The sequence below is a fragment of the Callithrix jacchus genome, chromosome 7 (assembly GCF_049354715.1).
Source record: "Callithrix jacchus isolate 240 chromosome 7, calJac240_pri, whole genome shotgun sequence".
Classification (NCBI taxonomy): Eukaryota; Metazoa; Chordata; class Mammalia; order Primates; family Cebidae; genus Callithrix; species Callithrix jacchus.
Window position 1 is genome coordinate 27,498,770 of NC_133508.1, and position 18,560 is coordinate 27,517,329.

Below are 18,560 nucleotides of genomic sequence, written 5' to 3' on the forward strand. Positions count from 1 at the left end.
TTCAAAAATATAAATGTTTACCATAAGGTAATTTCCTGTCTTTCTCCCTTTTACCAATTTTTTTTTTTTTTGAGACGGAGTTTCGCTCTTGTTACCCAGGCTGGAGTGCAATGGTGCGATCTCGGCTCACCACAACCTCCGCCTCCTGGGTTCAGGCAATTCTCCTGCCTCAGCCTCCTGAGTAGCTGGGATTACAGGCATGCGCCACCTTGCCCAGCTAATTTTTTGTATTTTTAGTAGAGACGGGGTTTCACCATGTTGACTAGGATGGTCTCGATCTCTTGACCTCGTGATCCACCCGCCTTGGCCTCTCAAAGTGCTGGGATTACAGGCATGAGCCACTGTGCCCGGCCCCCTTTTACCAATTTTGTAAGTTTGAGTAGTATTTATCTGATAAAATATAGTTTGAAAACAAGAATAATGTGTTTTAGTTCTAGAATGCAGGTTGTTAAACTTTTCTGTAAAGGGCCAGATGGTATTATTTTAGGCTTTGGGAGCCGTAAGATACCTGCTGCAAGAAATCAGCTCTATAGTCACAGCACAGAAATAGCCATAAACAATATGCACATTGAAGGGGTGTGACTGCGTTCCAATAAGGTTTAGTTACAAAAACATGTGATAAGCAGATTTGCACTAGATTATTAGTAAACTTTTTTTTTCTTTGTTTTAGTTGCAGGAAGCACAGGATCAACATGCAGAAGCTGTCAGATGTGTTGAGAAGATGCAAGATCACAAGCAAAAGTAACAATTTAAAGCAGTACACAGAATAATGTGATTATTTATAGAGCAAATAAGCAGTGTAGTATGAGAATTGTATCAGCTATGATTATAAGTACATCTGTGTGAAGTTAAGGAATAATTTCTGCATTAAGCTATTTTGAAATGCATAATTTTTTATATTATCCTAGAATGTTGTGCATTATCCGCAAACCACAACTAGAAAAATGATGAGTTGCCAAATGACCTACTTTTCAAATCTTTAAGAATTTATGTAATTATACTTTCAGGTGTTTTTTAAGAAATTACACAGCATTTAAAAATTTATCTGTGAGAATAATTATTTTAAAATATACATTGCAGGCTTGAAAAAGATAATGCCAAGTTAAAAGTTAAAATCAAAAAGCAAATGGACAGAATTGAAGAGCTTCAGAAAAACTTGTTAAATGCAGATTTGGTAAGTCAACCTCTTAATTTCTTTCATCCTGAAAAGGAATTTTATTGTTCTAGTGGTAGAATAAGTTGAGTATTACTTATTTAAAATGCTTGAGACCACAAGTGTTTCAGATTTGGATTTTTTTGGATTTTGGAATATTTGTACCTACATAATGAGATATCTGGGAGATAGGACCGAAGTCTGAAATTTTTTTATGCTTCATACGTACCTTATATTAGTAGCTTGAAGTTAATTTTATGTAATGTTTTAAAAGTACTTTTGTGCATGAAAAAGAAGACAAAGTACGTTGGTCAACATCCCAAGGGTGAGTGTGCCCACCCAAGATGAGAAATTAACACTATACTCTAACACCAATAAGAGTCAACATAAAATGTACAAGACTAGCTGTCTACAAAATAAATCTGCACCAAGTAATAGTTTATGGATGTATGGCTGAGAATATCGTTTATGAGAAGTGAACCAGAAGGAAGAGACCTCAGGAAAGAGGTCCGGGCTAGAAATCTAGATTAGGGAATCTGGGATGAAGCCTTGAGATTTAAGGAGCTCTTAGAGAATTTACAGAGAGGACAGGACTCAGCATGAGGAGTTGCTGCATTTAAAAATGAAGTGGGGTCAGAAGAGCCGAGGGGAGGGATGGTAACTTAGTAGCTGCTGCTGAGAAGTAAAGCAGATTAAGGACTAAAAAATAGGGCTTTTGGAATTTTAAAATGAGAATTTTAAGATTGAAAATTAGATTTTAATATAAAAGAAGACAAGTGATGAAAAAAATAGATCTCTAGATGAGACCATGTATTAAAAAATATTAGAGTCTGGCTAGCACAGTGGCTGACACCTGTAATCCCAGTGCTTTAGGAGGCTGAAGCAGGAGCATCGCTTCAGACCAGGAGTTCAAGACCAGCCTGGGCAACATACATAGCAAGACTCTGTCTCTAAAAAAATATAAAATAGATGAGCTTGACCAACTATAGGCCATTGTAAGTGTTCTGAGCATGTTTAAGGCAGGCTAGGCTAAGCTATCCGGTTCAGTAGGTTAGGTGGATTAAATGCATTTTTTATATATGGCATTTTCAGTTTATGATGGATTTATCAGGAAGAAACCCCATAGGAAGTTGAGGAGCATTTGTATTTATTAGGCAGTAGGTGCTGAATAAATCACCATCATTAACAATAGGAATAGCTCCTTTTTCCTATCCTCCTTCCAGGTACCAGACACTGTTTATTTAAAATATATGTATGAACTCATTTAATCTTCATAACACACCTGTAAGGTACCATCTAACACACAGCCTATTTTATAATAAAGTGTTAGAAAGCTTGGTAATTTATTGAAGTGTGCTGAAAGTGATAAACAATGATTGTATGAGTACTCCCAAGTACAGTTTCTACTGATGATGTATCATTTCTGCACCACCAAAATTAAAATATTGGAGGTGAACCATCAAAAAAAAAAAAAAAAATTGTGTGTGTGTGTGTGTGTGTGTGTGTGTGTGTAAAAAATAAATTAGCTGGTGTGATGGTGCATGCTGTTATCCTAGCTACTCAGGAGGCTGAGGTGGGAGGATCACTCCCCTGGAGTTTGCAACATTGTACTCCAGCTTGATCCACAGAGTTGGACCCTGTCACAAACAAACACAAACAAGAGAGTCCAGTGGAAAAACACGATGATTAAAAAAGCCACAAGAATCAGGAAAAAGTTATGTTTTTGTTTATTGTGGAGAAATATTTAAAGAGAAATGGTTAATAAAAAAGGAAAAATTGAAATTCATGGAAGAATGTTTATAGAGAATAAGAAATAGCTCATCATAAAGTCGGGCGAGTATCAAAAATGTAACAGGAACCAGATTAAGGTTTTCTAAAAATTGTCTTACTATGATTTGATTTAACAAAACCTGGAATAGCTTGAACTATTGATGACAGTGTTTCTAGAGTAACTTTAGAAATAAGAATGTACATCTAAAATAACTTTGTTAAAAAAGAATTTTCATTAATTTTATTATTTTATGTGTAAACACTTATATTTTTAACAAATAAATTTTGGTAATTTAAATTCCAGAAAAGAAATGTAAAGTGTTTTAAGAAAAGTCATTTTTGAAATCTGTTCTAGTTGGCATCAGATTTGTAAACTCCGTTTTTTAAACTTGCCTAAACATATGTTACTTATGAACTTATGAGAAATAATAGTTTTAAGAAGAGTGTTTCCAGAGTTTTAAAATAATTGAAAATTTTTTGTTTCAAAGTCTGAGGATGAAAAGGAACAATTAAAGAAACTTACAGAATTAAAACAGTCTCTGGAATGTAATTTGGATCAAGAAAAGAAAAAAAATGTTGAATTAGAAGGAGAGATAACTAGGTAAGATTTTAATATTTCAGATCGATTTTAACCATTTGTTAATTGATTTAACTATAATTTTACTTATTTCAAACCTAGATAAAAATTTATTTAATATCTTCTTTTTCTTTTTCTTCTTCTTGTTATTTATTTATTTATTTATTGAAATGGAGTCTTACTCTGTTGCCCAGGCTGAAGTGCAGTGGCACAATCTTGGCTCGCTGCAACCTCTGCCTCCCGGGTTCAAGCAATTCTCCGGCCTCCGCCTCTTGAGTAGCTAGGATTACAGGTGCTCGCCACCACGCCCAGCTAATTTTTATATTTTTAGTAGAGATGGGGTTTCATCATGTTGGTCAGGCTGGTCTCGAACTCCTGACCTTGTGATCTGCCCTCTCAGCCTCCCAGAGTGCTGGAATTACAGGCATGAGCCACTGCGCCCAGCCAACATCAGTTTTTTCTTAATGAAACAAGTTGTAGCACAATCTGAAACTTTTTGAATGCCTAAATATTACACTTATTCTTTTATGATTTTGAAAACAGTGACAATGCCTTTGGCATATAATGTCAACTTTACTCTTCATCTTTTACTTTGAATTTTTATTTCTGAAGATACTTTCACTCTCTATGGTAATCTTTCTGTCTTTGGTAGTGTCCTTCCTTTCAAAGAAGATATTCAAATTTTTTAATATCTAAAAACCGATCTGTGTCATTCTTTGGAAGCATCAAAAATTATCTTGATTTAGCTTCTGCTTTCTTTCTTTCTCTTTTTCTATAGTTATAAAATATATCATGGAAATTTACTCATTTCCCATGGATATCTCCCTTGTATACCTGAGATATATGTGTTATTAAACTTCTGTTTGTTTTAAAACATATATGCCTCATACATATACAAATATATGTATGATTTAAGAGTAAAATGAGCAATCATGTTTCTACTATCCAGATTTAAAAACGGAACGTTACCCATTGCCTTGGAAGCCCTCAACATGGCTGCTTTTCTATTTATTTGCTGAGTACCTATGTTTGTTCTGATTGTAATCACTATTTTTCTCTTACTGCCTTTCTCTAACATGGTTTGCATCCCTTTTACTTTGTTAACATTCTGCTAGCAAAGATTTCTAGAGCTCTTCTGAAAGCAGCCTTTGAGTCTTTATACGTGCTCTGTCTGCTCATTTCCTTCCTTCTAAAACTCTCCCTGTTTCCTGTTCCCCTTTACCTCAGACATCAAAGATGTTTTCTTTCCTGTCTCTTTTCTACTTTGAATGATCTTGATATTTTTTGTGTGTACTTTATTTTTGTACTTTTCTTCTTACAGACAGTGCTCAGTGGATATCAACCATTCGTGTATAAATGTGTATATGCTTTTCTGCCTCCCCTCCCCTCCCCTCCTTTCCTTTCTCCTCTTTTCTTTCTCCTCTTTCCTTTCTCTTTTGAGAGGGAGTCTCTGTTGCTCAGGCTGCAGTGCAGTGGTGCAGTCCTCCACCTCCTGGGGTCAAGCAGTTCTCCTGCCTCAGCCTCCCGGGTAGCTGGAATTACAGACATGTACCACCATGCCTGGCTGGTTTTCATATTTTCAGTAGAGACAGGGTTTCACCATGTTGGCCAGGCTCGTCTTGAACTCCTGAGCTCAAGTGATCCACCTGGCTCAGCCTCCCAAAGTACTGGGATTACAGGCATGAACCACTGAGCCTGGTTTAGGCATGCTTTTCCTCTTCAACTTGGACACTGATCTCTGAGTTTTAGCTAGTATTTAATAATAGGTTAGTGTTTCATATTACCATACTAAAATGGATAGTAATAATTTATGAAAACTCCATGTGATTACAGTATTAACTCTTTATCTGCCGTATATGTCATACAGTTTTTCTTCACGTTATTTACCTCAGATTGTAATTTCATTAGAGTGTTTTCAATCTATGTCAGATTGAAATAAATGAGAGGATCATGATTTACATTTGTTTCTCTCATGTGCTGAAACATAGTATCTGTTTAAATAATTAGTAAATGTTTGCCTTTTAAAAAGCTGACTTAGTCATTTTGTACCTCCCTGCAGATTTAAGAACCTCTTAAAAATGACAAGAAAGAAGTTAAATGAATGTGAAAATGGAGAGTTTAGTTTCCATGGAGATTTAAAAACTAGTCCATTTGAAATGGATATTCAGATTAATAAGCTAAAACATAAGGTAATTTTTAATAAGTTTTGGGACCCAAAAAGAATGACTTAATTTTGGGAAATATACACCTCTCAGTGCTTTGAACAGCAAAATAAAGATTTTTTTTTTAAACTTTTTTAGGGACTTGATACTAATAAAAAGAGCTTTTTTTAAAATTAAACTTTTAAGTTCAGGGGTGGATGGGCAGGTTTGTTCTATAGTTAAACTTGTGACATGGGAGTTTGTCGTACAGATTATTTTGTCACCCGGGTATTAAGCATAGTGCCTATTAGTTATTTTTCCTGATTCTTCTCCCTTCTCTCACCCTCCATCCTCTAGTAGGCCCCAGTGAGTGTTGTTCCCCTCCATGTGTCCATGTGTTCTCATCATTTAGCTCCCACTTAGTAGTGAGAACTTGAAGTATTTGGTTTTCTGTTCCTGTGTTAGGTTACTAAGGATAATGGCTCCTGGCTCTGGACATAGGAATAGGCAAAGGTTTCATGGCCAAGACACCGAAAGCAATTGTAACAAAAGCAAAAATTGACAAGTGGAATCTAATTAAATCAAAGAGTTTCTACAGCGCAAAAAGAAGTATAGATAGAGTAAACAGACAACCTACAGAATGGGTGAAAATTTTTTGCAAACTATGTATCTGACAAAGGTCTAATATCTGGCATCTGTAAGGAACTTAAACAAATTTACAAGCAAAAAGCAACCCCACTAAAAAGTGGGCAAAATACATGAATAGACATTTCTCAAAAGAAGACATACATGCAGCCAAAGAAACATGAAAAAAATGTCATCATTATTGATCATTAGAGAAATGCAAATCAAAACTACAATGAGATGTCATCTCACACCAGCCAGAATGGCTATTATTAAAAAGTAAAAAAATAACAGATGCTGGTGAGCTTGCAGAGAAAAAGGAATGCTTATACACTGTTGATTGGTGTATAAATTAGTTCAACCATTGTTGAAAATATTGTGGCAATTCCTAAGACCTAAAAACAGAGCTACCATTCAACCTAGTGATCCTATTTCTGGTTATATTCCCAAAGGATAGAAATCATTCTGTCATAAGGATACAAACACACATATGTTCATTGCAGCACTATTCACAATAGCAAATACATGGAATTGACCTAAACATCTATCATTAGTAGTAGACTGGGTAATGAAAATGTGGTACATACCCACCATAGAATACCATGCAGCCATAAAAAAGATAGCTTTGTACTATATCATTTTTGTATAAAACAGGCATGCTGCTGATTCTCTTATGTCTTGAACCCTGGGCAATTATCTAAAAACAAGCAATACACCATTACATGACCCCAAGTCACTAGTATCAGATCAATTTTTTTGGTAACAGCTTTACTGAGATATAATTAACATATGATGCAGTTCACTCATTTAAAGTATACAATCCAGTGGTTTTTAGTATATTCAGAGTTATACAGTGATCACCACAGTCAATTTTAGGACATTGTCATCATGCTAAAAAGAAACCCTACATTCCTTAGTTATTCCCTACCTGTTTCTCCTTCCTGGTTCGACCTCTTTATTTCTATAGATTTGCCTACTCTGGACAATCACAATGTGTGGTCTTTTGGGACTGACTTCTGTCATTTAGCATAACAACGTCCATCTGTGTTGTAGCATGTATCAGTGCTTCATTTCTTCTTATTGCTGAGTAATACTCCATTGTATGGATAAATCATTTTATTGATCAGTTAATGCGCTTTTGGGTTGTTGCCACTTTTTGGCTGTTACTGATAACACTGCTGTGAACTGTTATGTACAGGTTTTTGCATATGTTTTCATTTCTCGGGTTTATACTTTCTAGCGGAATTGGTAATTGGAATTGGAAGTGGTCATATGGTAATTCTATGCTTAACATTTTTAAAAACTTGTATAAATTTTTTTAAATTTATACAAGACTGTTCTTTAGTTTTAAATTTATGCAAGACTGTTCTTTCGTTACATGGCTGTATTGGGCAGCAGTGAATGAAGTCTGGGCTTTTAGTGTCACCATTACCCAGTTAGTATACATTGTACCCATTAAGTAAATTCTCATCCTCCTCCCATTCTCCCACCCTTCCAAGTCTCCAATGACTGTTATTCCAAACTCTAAGTTCATGTGTGCACATTATTTAGCACCCACTTATAAGTGAAAACATGTGGTATTTGGCTTTGTGTTTTTGAGTTGTTTTACTTAAGATAATGGCCTCCAGTTCCCCCCATGTTGCTACAAAAGACATGATTTTATTCTTTTTTATGGGCAATAGTTTTCCATTGTAGGTATATACCACATTATCTTTATCAAGTCATTCATTGATAGACATTTAGGTTGATTTCCTATCTTTGCTATTGTGAATAGTGCTGTCTATGTGTAACCTTTTAAGGAGCTGCCGGTCTGTTTTCCAAAGTGGCTGCATCATGTTACATTTCCATCAGCATATGAGGGTTCTGATTTTTCCACATCCTTGTTAACAATTATTTTCTCCCTTTTTGATTGGAAAAAGATACCATCCTAGTGGTGTGAAGTGGTTTGATTTGCATTTCTCTAATGCAGATTATCTTTTGTGTGCTTATTAGCCGTGTGTGTATATTCTTTGTAGAAATGTCTATTCAAATCCTTTGCCCATTTTTTAGCTTGGTATCTTTTTATTTTTGAATTGTAAGGCATTTTTGTTTCCTAGTTGTAAATCTTATGTCAAATGTATGCTTTTCAGATATTTTCTCCCTCTCAGTGGCTTGCCTTTTCACCTTCTACATAGTGTCTTTTCAAGCCTCAGCAGTTACAATGTTTTGATGAGTTCCAGTTAATTTGTTTTTTCTTGTGATCTAAGAAACCACTGCTAAGTGTAGTCACAAGATTTATACCTGTGTTTTCTGCTGTGAGTTTTATAGTTTTAGCTCTTACCTCTAGCTGTTTTATTTTGAGCTAAATATTTGAGCGAAATTTATAGTTTTTATGTATGGTATTTGGTGGGAGTCCAACTTTATTCTTTACTTACGGGTATTCAGTTGTCCCAGCACCATTTGTGGGAAAGACAGTTCTTTTCCCATTTAATTGTTTTGTTACCCTTTTGAAAATTAGTCACCCCTGAATGTGTGGGTGTATTTTTGGATTCTCAATTCTAATTTTAATTTTTTTTTTCACTTTGTCGCCCAGGCTGGAGTGCAGTGGCGTGATCTCGGCTCACTGCAACCTCCGCTTCCCAGGCTCAAGCAATTCTCCTCCCTCAGCCTCCTGAGTAGCTGTGACTACAGGCACGCGCCACCACACTTGGCTAATTTTTATATATTTTTAAGCAGAGACAGGGTTTCACCATATTGGACAGGCTGGTCTCGAACGCCTGACCTTGTGATCCGCCTGCCTTGGCCTCCGAAAGTGCTGGGATTACGGGCCTGAGCCACTGCTCCCGGCTTGGATTCTCAATTCTAATATGTTGATCTATGTCTATTCTTATGCCACTACCAAACCAAGTTTAATGAGAACTCTTTTTCAGTCATGTTGCATATTTTGTATATTATTTATGTAATAATAGTCAGTATACTGCAGTGTCTTAACTTCACTTTTTGCTGGGGTCCATTTCGCAGACCCCAGCTGCACAATGGATGAATAATGTACCCAGACACAGATATTCAGTGAAGGAGCAGACTAGGGAGCCAGGCCGCTCACCAAAAGAGTTGTAGCAGCCATGGTGGCCCTGACTAGCTGGCCTCACCGGCCATTTATTCAGCACATATTAAATGACAAAGGCTTTGAGTCAACACCACTAGAGGGTAATTAACTTGGTCACCCTCCCCCAGAGAGAGCCACCCTGCCTGCAAATGATCGAAGTTTAGTTTTAGGACCAAATGAGTAAACATGTTATTTAGATAAACTCTCCCACATTCCCTTGTTAATTGTTTTTCTGCTGTTAATTCAAGGTAAAGAGGATTAGGCTTCCTTCAGCCAAACCTTTAACTGAGGCTGTGCAACCCCCCTGGCCTTTCAAGAAGGTTTGTGACTATTTCCTATAATTTTACAATTTCTCTCACCATCTTGACTGAACCCCCTACAACTTTTTGCTTCCTGAAGGAGCCTGTGGCTCATGCCTTGCAGACCCTATTACATGATGGAAAGTGAGGCTTACAAAGCTCGAGTTCGTTCCTCTTATTCTTTCAAACCTTTAGTCTCAACCAGTACCTCTCTCTCCAGTCCCGTTTCCATCAAATCCTGATCACAGAATCTGCTGACATAGTCTTTTACTACATTATGTTTTATTAACTAATTATAATACACAGAATCATCTATGAATTCTGTGAATTCATCATCTTAAATGTTTACTGTCTAGGAAAGAGAGATAAAGTTGGGGTTGTCAGCTTTCCCTACTGGAAATTGAGCTAATCGATCATCTTTCAGTTTATAGTTAAATCCTCTTATGATCTGGTACCTGGGGTTTTCAAGGTATAGCATTGAGTCTGATCTTTTCTTGGCACAGATCCTACATTCTTGGAAACCACAGTTTCTAGTATTTCCCTTTGTTTACTTAAACAGAAATGCACAGCTATACTGTACAGCTTGGTACATGGTTCATGGAATCAATAGTTCAACCCATTCAAAGAAAAATTTTCATAAGTGCAGCACTTAAAAATCATGTAGTGTTTAGATAATTTTTTTTTTTTTTTGAGACAGTCTCTCTCTGTTGCCAGGCTGGAGTGCAGTGGCACAATCTCGGCTCACTGCAACGTCTGCCTCCCAGGTTCAAGCAATTCTCCTGCCTCAGCCTCCCGAGTAGCTGGGACTACAGGCACCTGCCACACCTGGCTAATTTTTTGTATTTTTACTAGAGACAGGGTTTCACCATGTTAGCGAGGATGGTCTCAAACTCCTGACCTCGTGATCAGACGCCTCGGCCTCCCAAAGTGCTGGGATTACAGGTGTGAGCCACTGCACCTGGCCGTGTTTAGGTAATTAATGAGAGATAAATCACAGTCACATTAGTCACTTGAATTTCAAAATTTCAGAGCCAGTTGGTAAGATATGGAGAAGCATTGTGGTCCAACATAAAGATGAGACAGTCTTTATACAGATTTGCTTAAAGTAAGGTAAAGGAGAAATTGTATTTAACTTCTTAACATTCAAAGGCACTACATTAATTTTATACTAAAGAGATTAGAAATGATTTTGTAATGTTCTCTGTACTTCCTCACTGAGGAAAGGAAAATGAAGATTGAGCTCTAGATTGTTAAGAGTTTGTTAGGGTTAATTAGAATAATCAGATGAATATAAGAGGATAAAACAGTTAGCATTCTCATAATAATAACCTCATTAGACATAGATTTGAATGCAGTTTTAAGAAATCACTGTAGAGGATATATACCCTTGATTGATTATCTTAGTTTCACTACTGAGTGTGCAGTTGTAATATATTTGACTTTCAAAAATATTTTCAGCAACTGATTTATAATAAAATGCCATATACGTGTATGGCAATATTACAAGGATGATGGGCTATAATTAAAAATGCTATCAGCATGTTTAAAATGGCATAACTTTTTTTTTAATGGATTTTTACTCTTTTGCACTGGCTGGAGTGCTGTGGCACGATCTCAGCTCACTGCAGTCTCTGCCTCCTGGGTTCAAGTGATTCTCCTGCCTCAGCCTCCCAAGTTGCCGGGGTTACAGGCACCTGCCACCATGCCTGGCTAATTTTTGTATTTTTAGTTGAGATGAGGTTTTGCCATGTTGGCCAGGCTGGTCTCAAACTCCTGACCTCAGGTGATCTGCCCACCTCAGGCTTGCAAAGTGCTGGGATTATAGGCATGAGCCACGGCACCTGGTCTGGTATAACTAATTTACCTGCATCATTAATCGAAGACTTCATTCAAGTGCCTGAAATTATAAGATCAGATGATTTCATTTTCTTCACCTATTTTCATAGATAGAGCTAAACTTGTAGCAGTAACTGATGGCAGTATGTATTGGTTGCACTTTAAAAATTATGTCTCGTGGTTAAGTTCATAGCATTAATGGTTCTCTTTTGAATTTGGCTAGGCATGCAACTTCTATAGTTCAGATTCTTGGAGCAGGAAAGGCACATTTCAGAGCCCTCAAATCTAGATAGGATATCCCTAAGTATGGTCTCATTTATCATGCTTCACTTGTAGGCCAGACAAGTCCCAAGCACAAAGGAAAGACTTCTTGAAGGCTGGCAGCCAAAACTGTTTTGGCTATATGTTATGATGCTTTTGGTGGATTCCAGTTCTGTGATGGGAGTTGAGAACGGAGCCAAATTAGAGGCCAGGTTGAGAACTTTGGAAGATAGAGGAATAAGAAAAATAAGTGGAACAGGAAAGGTGTTAGCAAAAACAGAAAAATGTGAACACAAAAGTCAAGACTTATGATCCTTCTGGTGACTCCACACTTCCAACCCGTTCTAAAAAATGCAAAATAGAACAGGTAGATAGAGAGGATGATATTACTGAAAAGAAAGCAAAGGAAGCCAAGATTAAAGTTGAAGAAGAGGTGGAAGAAGAAAAAGTGGTAGAAGAAACATCTGTGAAGAAGAAGAAGAAAAAGGGTAAAAAGAAAAACATTAAGGAAGAATCGCTTTCTGAGGAAGAACAAGTACCAGCAAAACAATTCCTAGTCTAGAGAAAAAGAAGAAAAAGAAAAAAAAAAGAGAGAGAACGAGGACTAACAGAAAGGAATTACAGCTGTATCGCCTGGATGCATCATGCTTAAGATTCCATTGTGAGCATACCAGGGATGCAGTCTAATGTAATCAAGGGAAGGTTCAATGAAACAATGTTTATTATCTGTAACTTCAAACCTATTTGTTTCTTGACATCAACTCTGTTAACCTTATGTCATCATTTCTTAGAGTCTTTTATATACAAATAAAATTTTCTTTGTATTTAAAAAAGTACTCAAAGCGGCTTATCTTTTTTTTTTTTTTTTTTTTTTTTAGAATTTCAGTTAATTGAAATCAGACAAGACTCCTGATTTTGGTTATTAAAACAAATATTTCTAGTTGTTTTTCAACTCTTATACTTTTGTCTCCTTGCCTTTTAGTCTTCTTATTCCTTAACTTTAGGGAAAATTCTGGAGGTACACTTGTTTAGTTATAAGAATTTCTAATTGGAGGGAACTTTAGAAAAAACTTTCTGAATACCTCTTACACTTTTTTCCTGGTTATCTGCTTGTCATTGTTAGCTGTGAATAAATTAATCTCTACATTTATTAGGTTCTACTTTGAATGAGACGAATTCCTCTGATATTAGTTATTGTGTTTCTTATTGTCTCTTTTTGTAAAATACATTTTTTCTGCTTATTGCTTCCTAACAAAGTACCCAAAATTTACTGGCTTAAAACAACAACGTTTATTCTGTCCAGGAACCTGTATTTTGGGAAAATCTTCAGCCAGGACCGCTTGTCTCTGTTCCCCTCAGGTCCCCTGGACACAGCTCAAAGCCTGGGGGACTGGAATCTTCTGCTTTGTGTACTAATAATGTGTCCAAGTCCTGAGCTTCCTCACAAGATCAGGGCTGGGTTCCAAGGGCAATGAGTCTGAGATAGGGAACCTCTTATAACCTATGCCGAAGTCGCATGCTGCTACCTGTACCACATTCTATTCATGAAAAATGAGTCACTGAGGTGGGCCCACGTTCTATTTTATCATGGGATGAATATTTTTCCTTTTATTTTTAGTTGACACAAAATTATACATATTTATGGCTACAGAGTGATATTTCAATAGATGTATACAGTGTGTAAACTAATTAGCATATCCATAATCTCAAGCATTTATCATTTGTCTTGTGAACATTCAAAATCCTCTCTTTTTAGCTTTTGAAAGTACACAATAAATTATAGTTAACTTTATTCACCCTGTGGTGCTATAGAACACCAGAACGCATTCCTCCTAGCTAGCTCTAATTTGGTAGCCATCAACCCAACACCTCCTCCTTTCCCCGCCTGTTTTCCCTCCTGCTTTTCCCAGCCTCTAATACCCATGATTCTATTCTCTACTTCCATGAGCTCAGTTTTCTTTTTAGCACTTGCATGAGTGAGGACCTGAGATGTTTGTCTTCCTGTGCCTGACCTATTTTATTTAACATAATGTTACTGACATGATTTCATTCGTTTTTTGTAATGGCTGAATAGTATTCCATCCTATGTATACAATACATCTTTTTTTTTCTGAGACAGAGTTTTATTCTTGTCACCCAGGCTGGTATGCAGTGGCACAGTCTCAGCTCATTGCAACCTCTGCCTCCTCTGTTCAAGCAATTCCCCTGCCTCAGCCACCGGAGTAGGTGAGACTACAGGTGTGGGCCACTATGCCTGGCTAATTTTTATATTTTTAGTAGAGGTGGGATTTCACCATTTTGTCCAGGCCGGTCTCAAACTTTTGACCTCAGGTCATCCGCCCACCTTGGCTTCCAAAGTGCCAGCATTACAGACGTGAGCCACTGTACCTGACCACTACGACCTCCCTTCCTTCCGGTTATTTTTTTTTTTAAACAATTCCCATTTTCATTTTACATTCAAAGGGTAGATGTGCAGGTTTGTTACAAGGGTATACTGCATGATGTCAAGGTTTGGACTTCTGTTGATCTCATCACCCAAATTCTGATCATAGACCCAATAGGAAGTTCTTCAGCCCTGGCCCCCTCTCTCCCTCCCTCCTTTCGGAGTCCTCAGTGTCTGTTTTCATCTTTATGTATCTCTATACACCACATTTTCTTTATCATTGTCTATTGATGGACATTTAGGTTGATTCCATATCTTAGGTTTTGTGAATAGTACTGCAATAAACATGGAAATGCAGCTATCCCTTTGATATGCTAACTTCCTTTCTCCTGGATAAATACCCCGTAGTGGAATAGCTATATCATATGGCAGTAATATTTTTAGCTTTTTGAAAACTTCACATTTTTAAAAATAATGGCTGTACTACTTTACATCCATACCAACAATATCTAAGAGTTCCCTGTTCTCTGCACCCTTGCTGGCATTTGTTAATTTTTGTCTTTTGATACTACCTTATTCTAGTTAGAATGGCTACTATCACTTGCTGGTTTTGATTTGCATTTCTCTGATGATTAGTGATGCTGAACATTTTTTCCATATACTTTTGGCCATTGGTATGTCTTCTTATGAGAAATGTCTGTTTCAGGTTTTTGCCTACTTTTGAATTGGATTATTTATTCTTTTTGCTATTGGGTTGAGTTCCTTGTATATTCTGGATATTAGTCCCTTGTCAATGAATAATTTGCAAATAGTTTCTCCCATTCTACAGATTGTCTCTTCACTGTTAATTCTGTTGCTGTGCAGCTTTTCAGTTTAATATTATCCCATTTGTCTATTTTTGTTTTCTCGCCTGTGTTTGAAAATACCCATAAAAGCTTTGCCTAGACCAATGTCCTAAAGCATTTTCCCTCTCTTCTAGTAGATTTATAGTTTCAAGGTCTTAGTTTTTTATATCTTTAATCAATTTTGAGTTGACCTTAGTATATGATGTTAGGGGTCTAGTTTCATTCTTCTGCATATGGATATCCAATTTACTAGCACTATTTATTGAAGAAGATGTCCGTTCCCCAGTGTATGTTCTTAGCACCTTTATTTAAAATCAATTGGCTGTCCTAAGTACGTGAATTTTTTTCAAGGTTCTTTATTCTGTGGCCTTAACCCCAAGAATTATTACCCCTTTTAGAATGCAACTCAAATTAGCATAAAAAATTTGCAGCTTAGAAAAAGGCCTATGGCATTAGAATCTGTATTATAGGATTTATTAATTATAGTCTTATTTTAAAAGTCTTATTCTGGGAGCCATTTTTTTACGATGCCTAGATAATAGGATGTCCCCAGAACTTTTTTGGAAATTTTAGGGCATTTTTATGGGGGAAGCAGTAAGAGACTTTCTACTACGTCTTAGAGCCGTGTAAGGAGGAAAGACATGAAAGAATCGTAGAAGAATATAAGTTGAAGATCAAGTTCAAATGTTGTGTAGCAAAGATGTCGAAAATCAGGAATATATTTTTGTAACTCCTGGTGGCTTTAACTTTGTTTTTTATTTTCTGAGTTCCACATTGGAAGAATATTTTATAGTTCAAATGACATTTTGTGGCAACTGAATTTATTTCAGAATTTGTTCTTGGTTTTACGTTAGGCTGTTCTCAGGCTACTTCCTTCATTATCACACTATTCTTGTCTTCATTCAGATTGATGATCTTACAGCAGAACTGGAGACTGCAGGTTCAAAATGTCTGCATCTGGATACAAAGAATCAAGTTCTTCAACAGGAGTTGTTATCTATGAAAACAATACAAAAGAAATGTGAAAAACTACAGAAGAATAAAGAGAAGTTGGAACAAGAAGTGGTAAACCTCAGAAGTCATCTAGAAAGGAATATGGTAGAGCGTGGTCAAGTCAAACAGTATAAGCAGGAGATTGAAGAGAGAGCAAGACAGGAAATAGTTGAAAAATTAAAGGAAGTCAATCTCTTTTTACAGGTTAGTTTATATGTAGTGTGCCTTCATTCATTCACTGCAAATTGTATTTTGGACATGTACCCTGTATGTGTTTCTTCTACATCCCTTATAGCAGTTTGTTCTATAGATTTTTAGAAGGAAAACGGCATCTGTTTCTCCCTTTAGATAGTTCAGTTCCCATCATCATTATAACTTAATTAATCATTCAGGATAATGATTCTCATTAGAGAATTATTTGGCTATTAAGACCAGTTGGCATAAAACAGAACCATCAGGAAAAGAAAAAATTGTGATTTAGAAATTATACCATACTCTTCCATTGTTCCTAAATTATGTTGTTCACTTTTTGAAAATTTTAATTAATTTTATTATTATTTATATTATCAGAGTTCATGAGTACAAATGTATTACTCAGCCTCCCGGATAGCTGGGACTGCAGATGCATGTCATAATGCCTGGCGGATTTTTTAATTCTTATTTTTGGTAGAAACGGAGTCTTGCTTGTTGCTCAGGCTGGTCTTGAATTCTTGGCTTCAAGTGATCCTCTTGCTTAGGTCTCCCAAAGTGCTAAAATTACAGGCATGAGCCTACATGTTAGCTCTTAGAGACATGGAATGAGAATAGGGAGAAATCTTAGTGATAAGCCAGTACAGTTTCTCATTTTACAGATGAAGAGAAGACTTAGGGAAAGGTGAAACAGCAGGGCCTAAGCCATAGAGCTAGTCAGGAAGGCTCAGGATCACACTCCAAATTCCTTTACTTGTACTCCAGGTGATTCCATAACCTTGTGCTCTAGCAGGTAGAACTACTGTAAGAGATCCAAGACCTTGGCCTTTTTTCTCAACATATATATTTATGTGCACTGCATTTATCCCTAAGTTAGAACATGCAGTATTCTACTTAACACACATGTAGTTACTAAGCCCTAAGTTCCTATATGTTCCATACAGATATGCTTTAATTTACTTTGCCAAGTTTATTTATAAAATGGAATATCACATCAGAAATTGTAAGCATATTCAAGTCTTCCCACAAACATTGTATTTTAACACAAAAATAATTTTTATGCAATTTGCATTAGAAAATATATACAAATTTGTACTCGTTTTCTTTCTTAGGTTTTCCTGTTACCAATTATCATTTTATTTTCTACATAACATTTCCCCCATCATTAGACATCTGGGTTGCCAGTCAGCCTTTATTGTTTTGATTACTTCCTCAAGGATCAAAGTGCTTCTCTAGTAGAAACTCACTTGCATTTCTTTGGAAGGTGTATTTGGGTTCCTTTTTCAAGTAGAGCCCTGGAGTGTCCTCTTATCTCTTTGACCAATGAGGATTGACACAGATCTTTCTGTTTTTGTAGTTTGACTTAAAAACAAAGCGGCCTTAGACACTGAGGAGGTGGCCTTGGTCTTACTCAGGTTATATATCTTTAAAACATATGCTTTTAATTTTTATTAGGCCCAAGCAGCATCTCAAGAAAACTTAGAGCAGTTAAGAGAGAACAATTTTGCTTCAATGAAAAGTCAAATGGAACTCAGAATTAAAGATCTGGAATCTGAACTCTCCAAAATGAAAACTTTTCAAGAAGACGTTAATAAAACCGAACTGGAAAAATACAAACAACTCTATCTGGAAGAATTAAAAGTTAGAAAATCCTTGTCAAATAAACTAAACAAGTAAGTCAAAATACAGAATCATAGGAAATAAATTAAGCAATTTGCCTTGAAAGCATAATTCTTAGTGAGACAGGTTCATGAGATTAATGGTAAGTGAAAGCTCACTAGGTAATACAATTTTGGAAAGTGATGTTAGTAAACTAACTTACCTTTAAAATATAAGATAGGCCGGGCGTGGTGGCTCATGCCTGTAATCCCAGCACTTTGGGAGGCCGAGGCGGGTGGATCACGAGGTCAAGAGATCGAGACCATCCTGGTCAACATGGTGAAACCCCGTCTCTACTAAAGATACAAAAACTTAGCTGGGCATGGTGGCTCGTGCCTGTAATCCCAGTTATTCGGGAGGCTGAGGCAGGAGAATTGCCTGAACCCAGGAGGCGGAGGTTACGGTGAGCCGAGATAGCGCCATTGCACTCCAGCCTGGGTAACAAGAGCGAAACTCCGTCTTAAAAAAAAAAAATATATATATATATATTTGATAGTTTATGTCTTTCCCCTGTTTTTTAAATGTTATATGGCTTTTCCATTCATATTCTCATGTAGTTAACTAGATCTGTCTTCATGCTTTGTGCTTTTGAAACTTTGTTAGACATTGATATTGTCATCAAATTGTTTGTAAGCATTACCATAAATAGAATTATTAATGAGTTGAGCTGGTTTTTTTTTGAAAATTACAACTTAAACCAGAAAGGTCAAGTATTACTACTCTGCACATGCTAGCACTCCATCAA

The 18,560-nt window shown here is 36.5% G+C and overlaps 2 protein-coding genes across 31 annotated transcripts in view; one reads left to right on the forward strand and one right to left on the reverse strand.

The window, feature by feature from the left end:
• ANKRD26 (ankyrin repeat domain 26) overlaps positions 1 to 18,560 on the forward strand; it is a 96,845-nt gene that overhangs the window by 69,733 nt on the left and 8,552 nt on the right. For 18 of the 26 annotated variants that reach the window (XR_013519593.1, XR_013519594.1, XM_078329622.1 and 15 more), the window contains 7 exons: positions 671 to 741; positions 1,081 to 1,174; positions 3,412 to 3,524; positions 5,560 to 5,689; positions 9,599 to 9,670; positions 15,881 to 16,171; positions 17,612 to 17,829. Coding sequence is in view for 20 of the 26 variants with exons in the window: in XM_078329622.1 (XP_078185748.1) it covers positions 671 to 741; positions 1,081 to 1,174; positions 3,412 to 3,524; positions 5,560 to 5,689; positions 9,599 to 9,670; positions 15,881 to 16,171; positions 17,612 to 17,829 (989 nt within the window). In the remaining 6 variants the exon portion in view is untranslated. Of the gene's footprint in view, positions 1 to 670; positions 772 to 1,080; positions 1,175 to 3,411; positions 3,525 to 5,559; positions 5,690 to 9,598; positions 9,671 to 15,880; positions 16,172 to 17,611; positions 17,830 to 18,560 lie in introns of those variants that run through there. The other 8 variants (XR_008482497.2, XM_054258526.2, XM_054258537.2 and 5 more) reach the window with 5 other exon arrangements.
• Positions 15,712 to 18,560, reverse strand: part of LOC128932554 (uncharacterized) — a 55,779-nt gene continuing 52,930 nt past the window's right edge. For 3 of the 5 annotated variants that reach the window (XM_078329671.1, XM_078329669.1, XM_078329666.1), the window contains one exon: positions 15,712 to 15,971. The gene's annotated coding sequence lies outside the window, so the exon portion shown is untranslated. Of the gene's footprint in view, positions 15,972 to 16,561; positions 16,718 to 17,978; positions 18,112 to 18,560 lie in introns of all 5 variants that reach the window. The other 2 variants (XM_078329668.1, XM_078329667.1) reach the window with 2 other exon arrangements.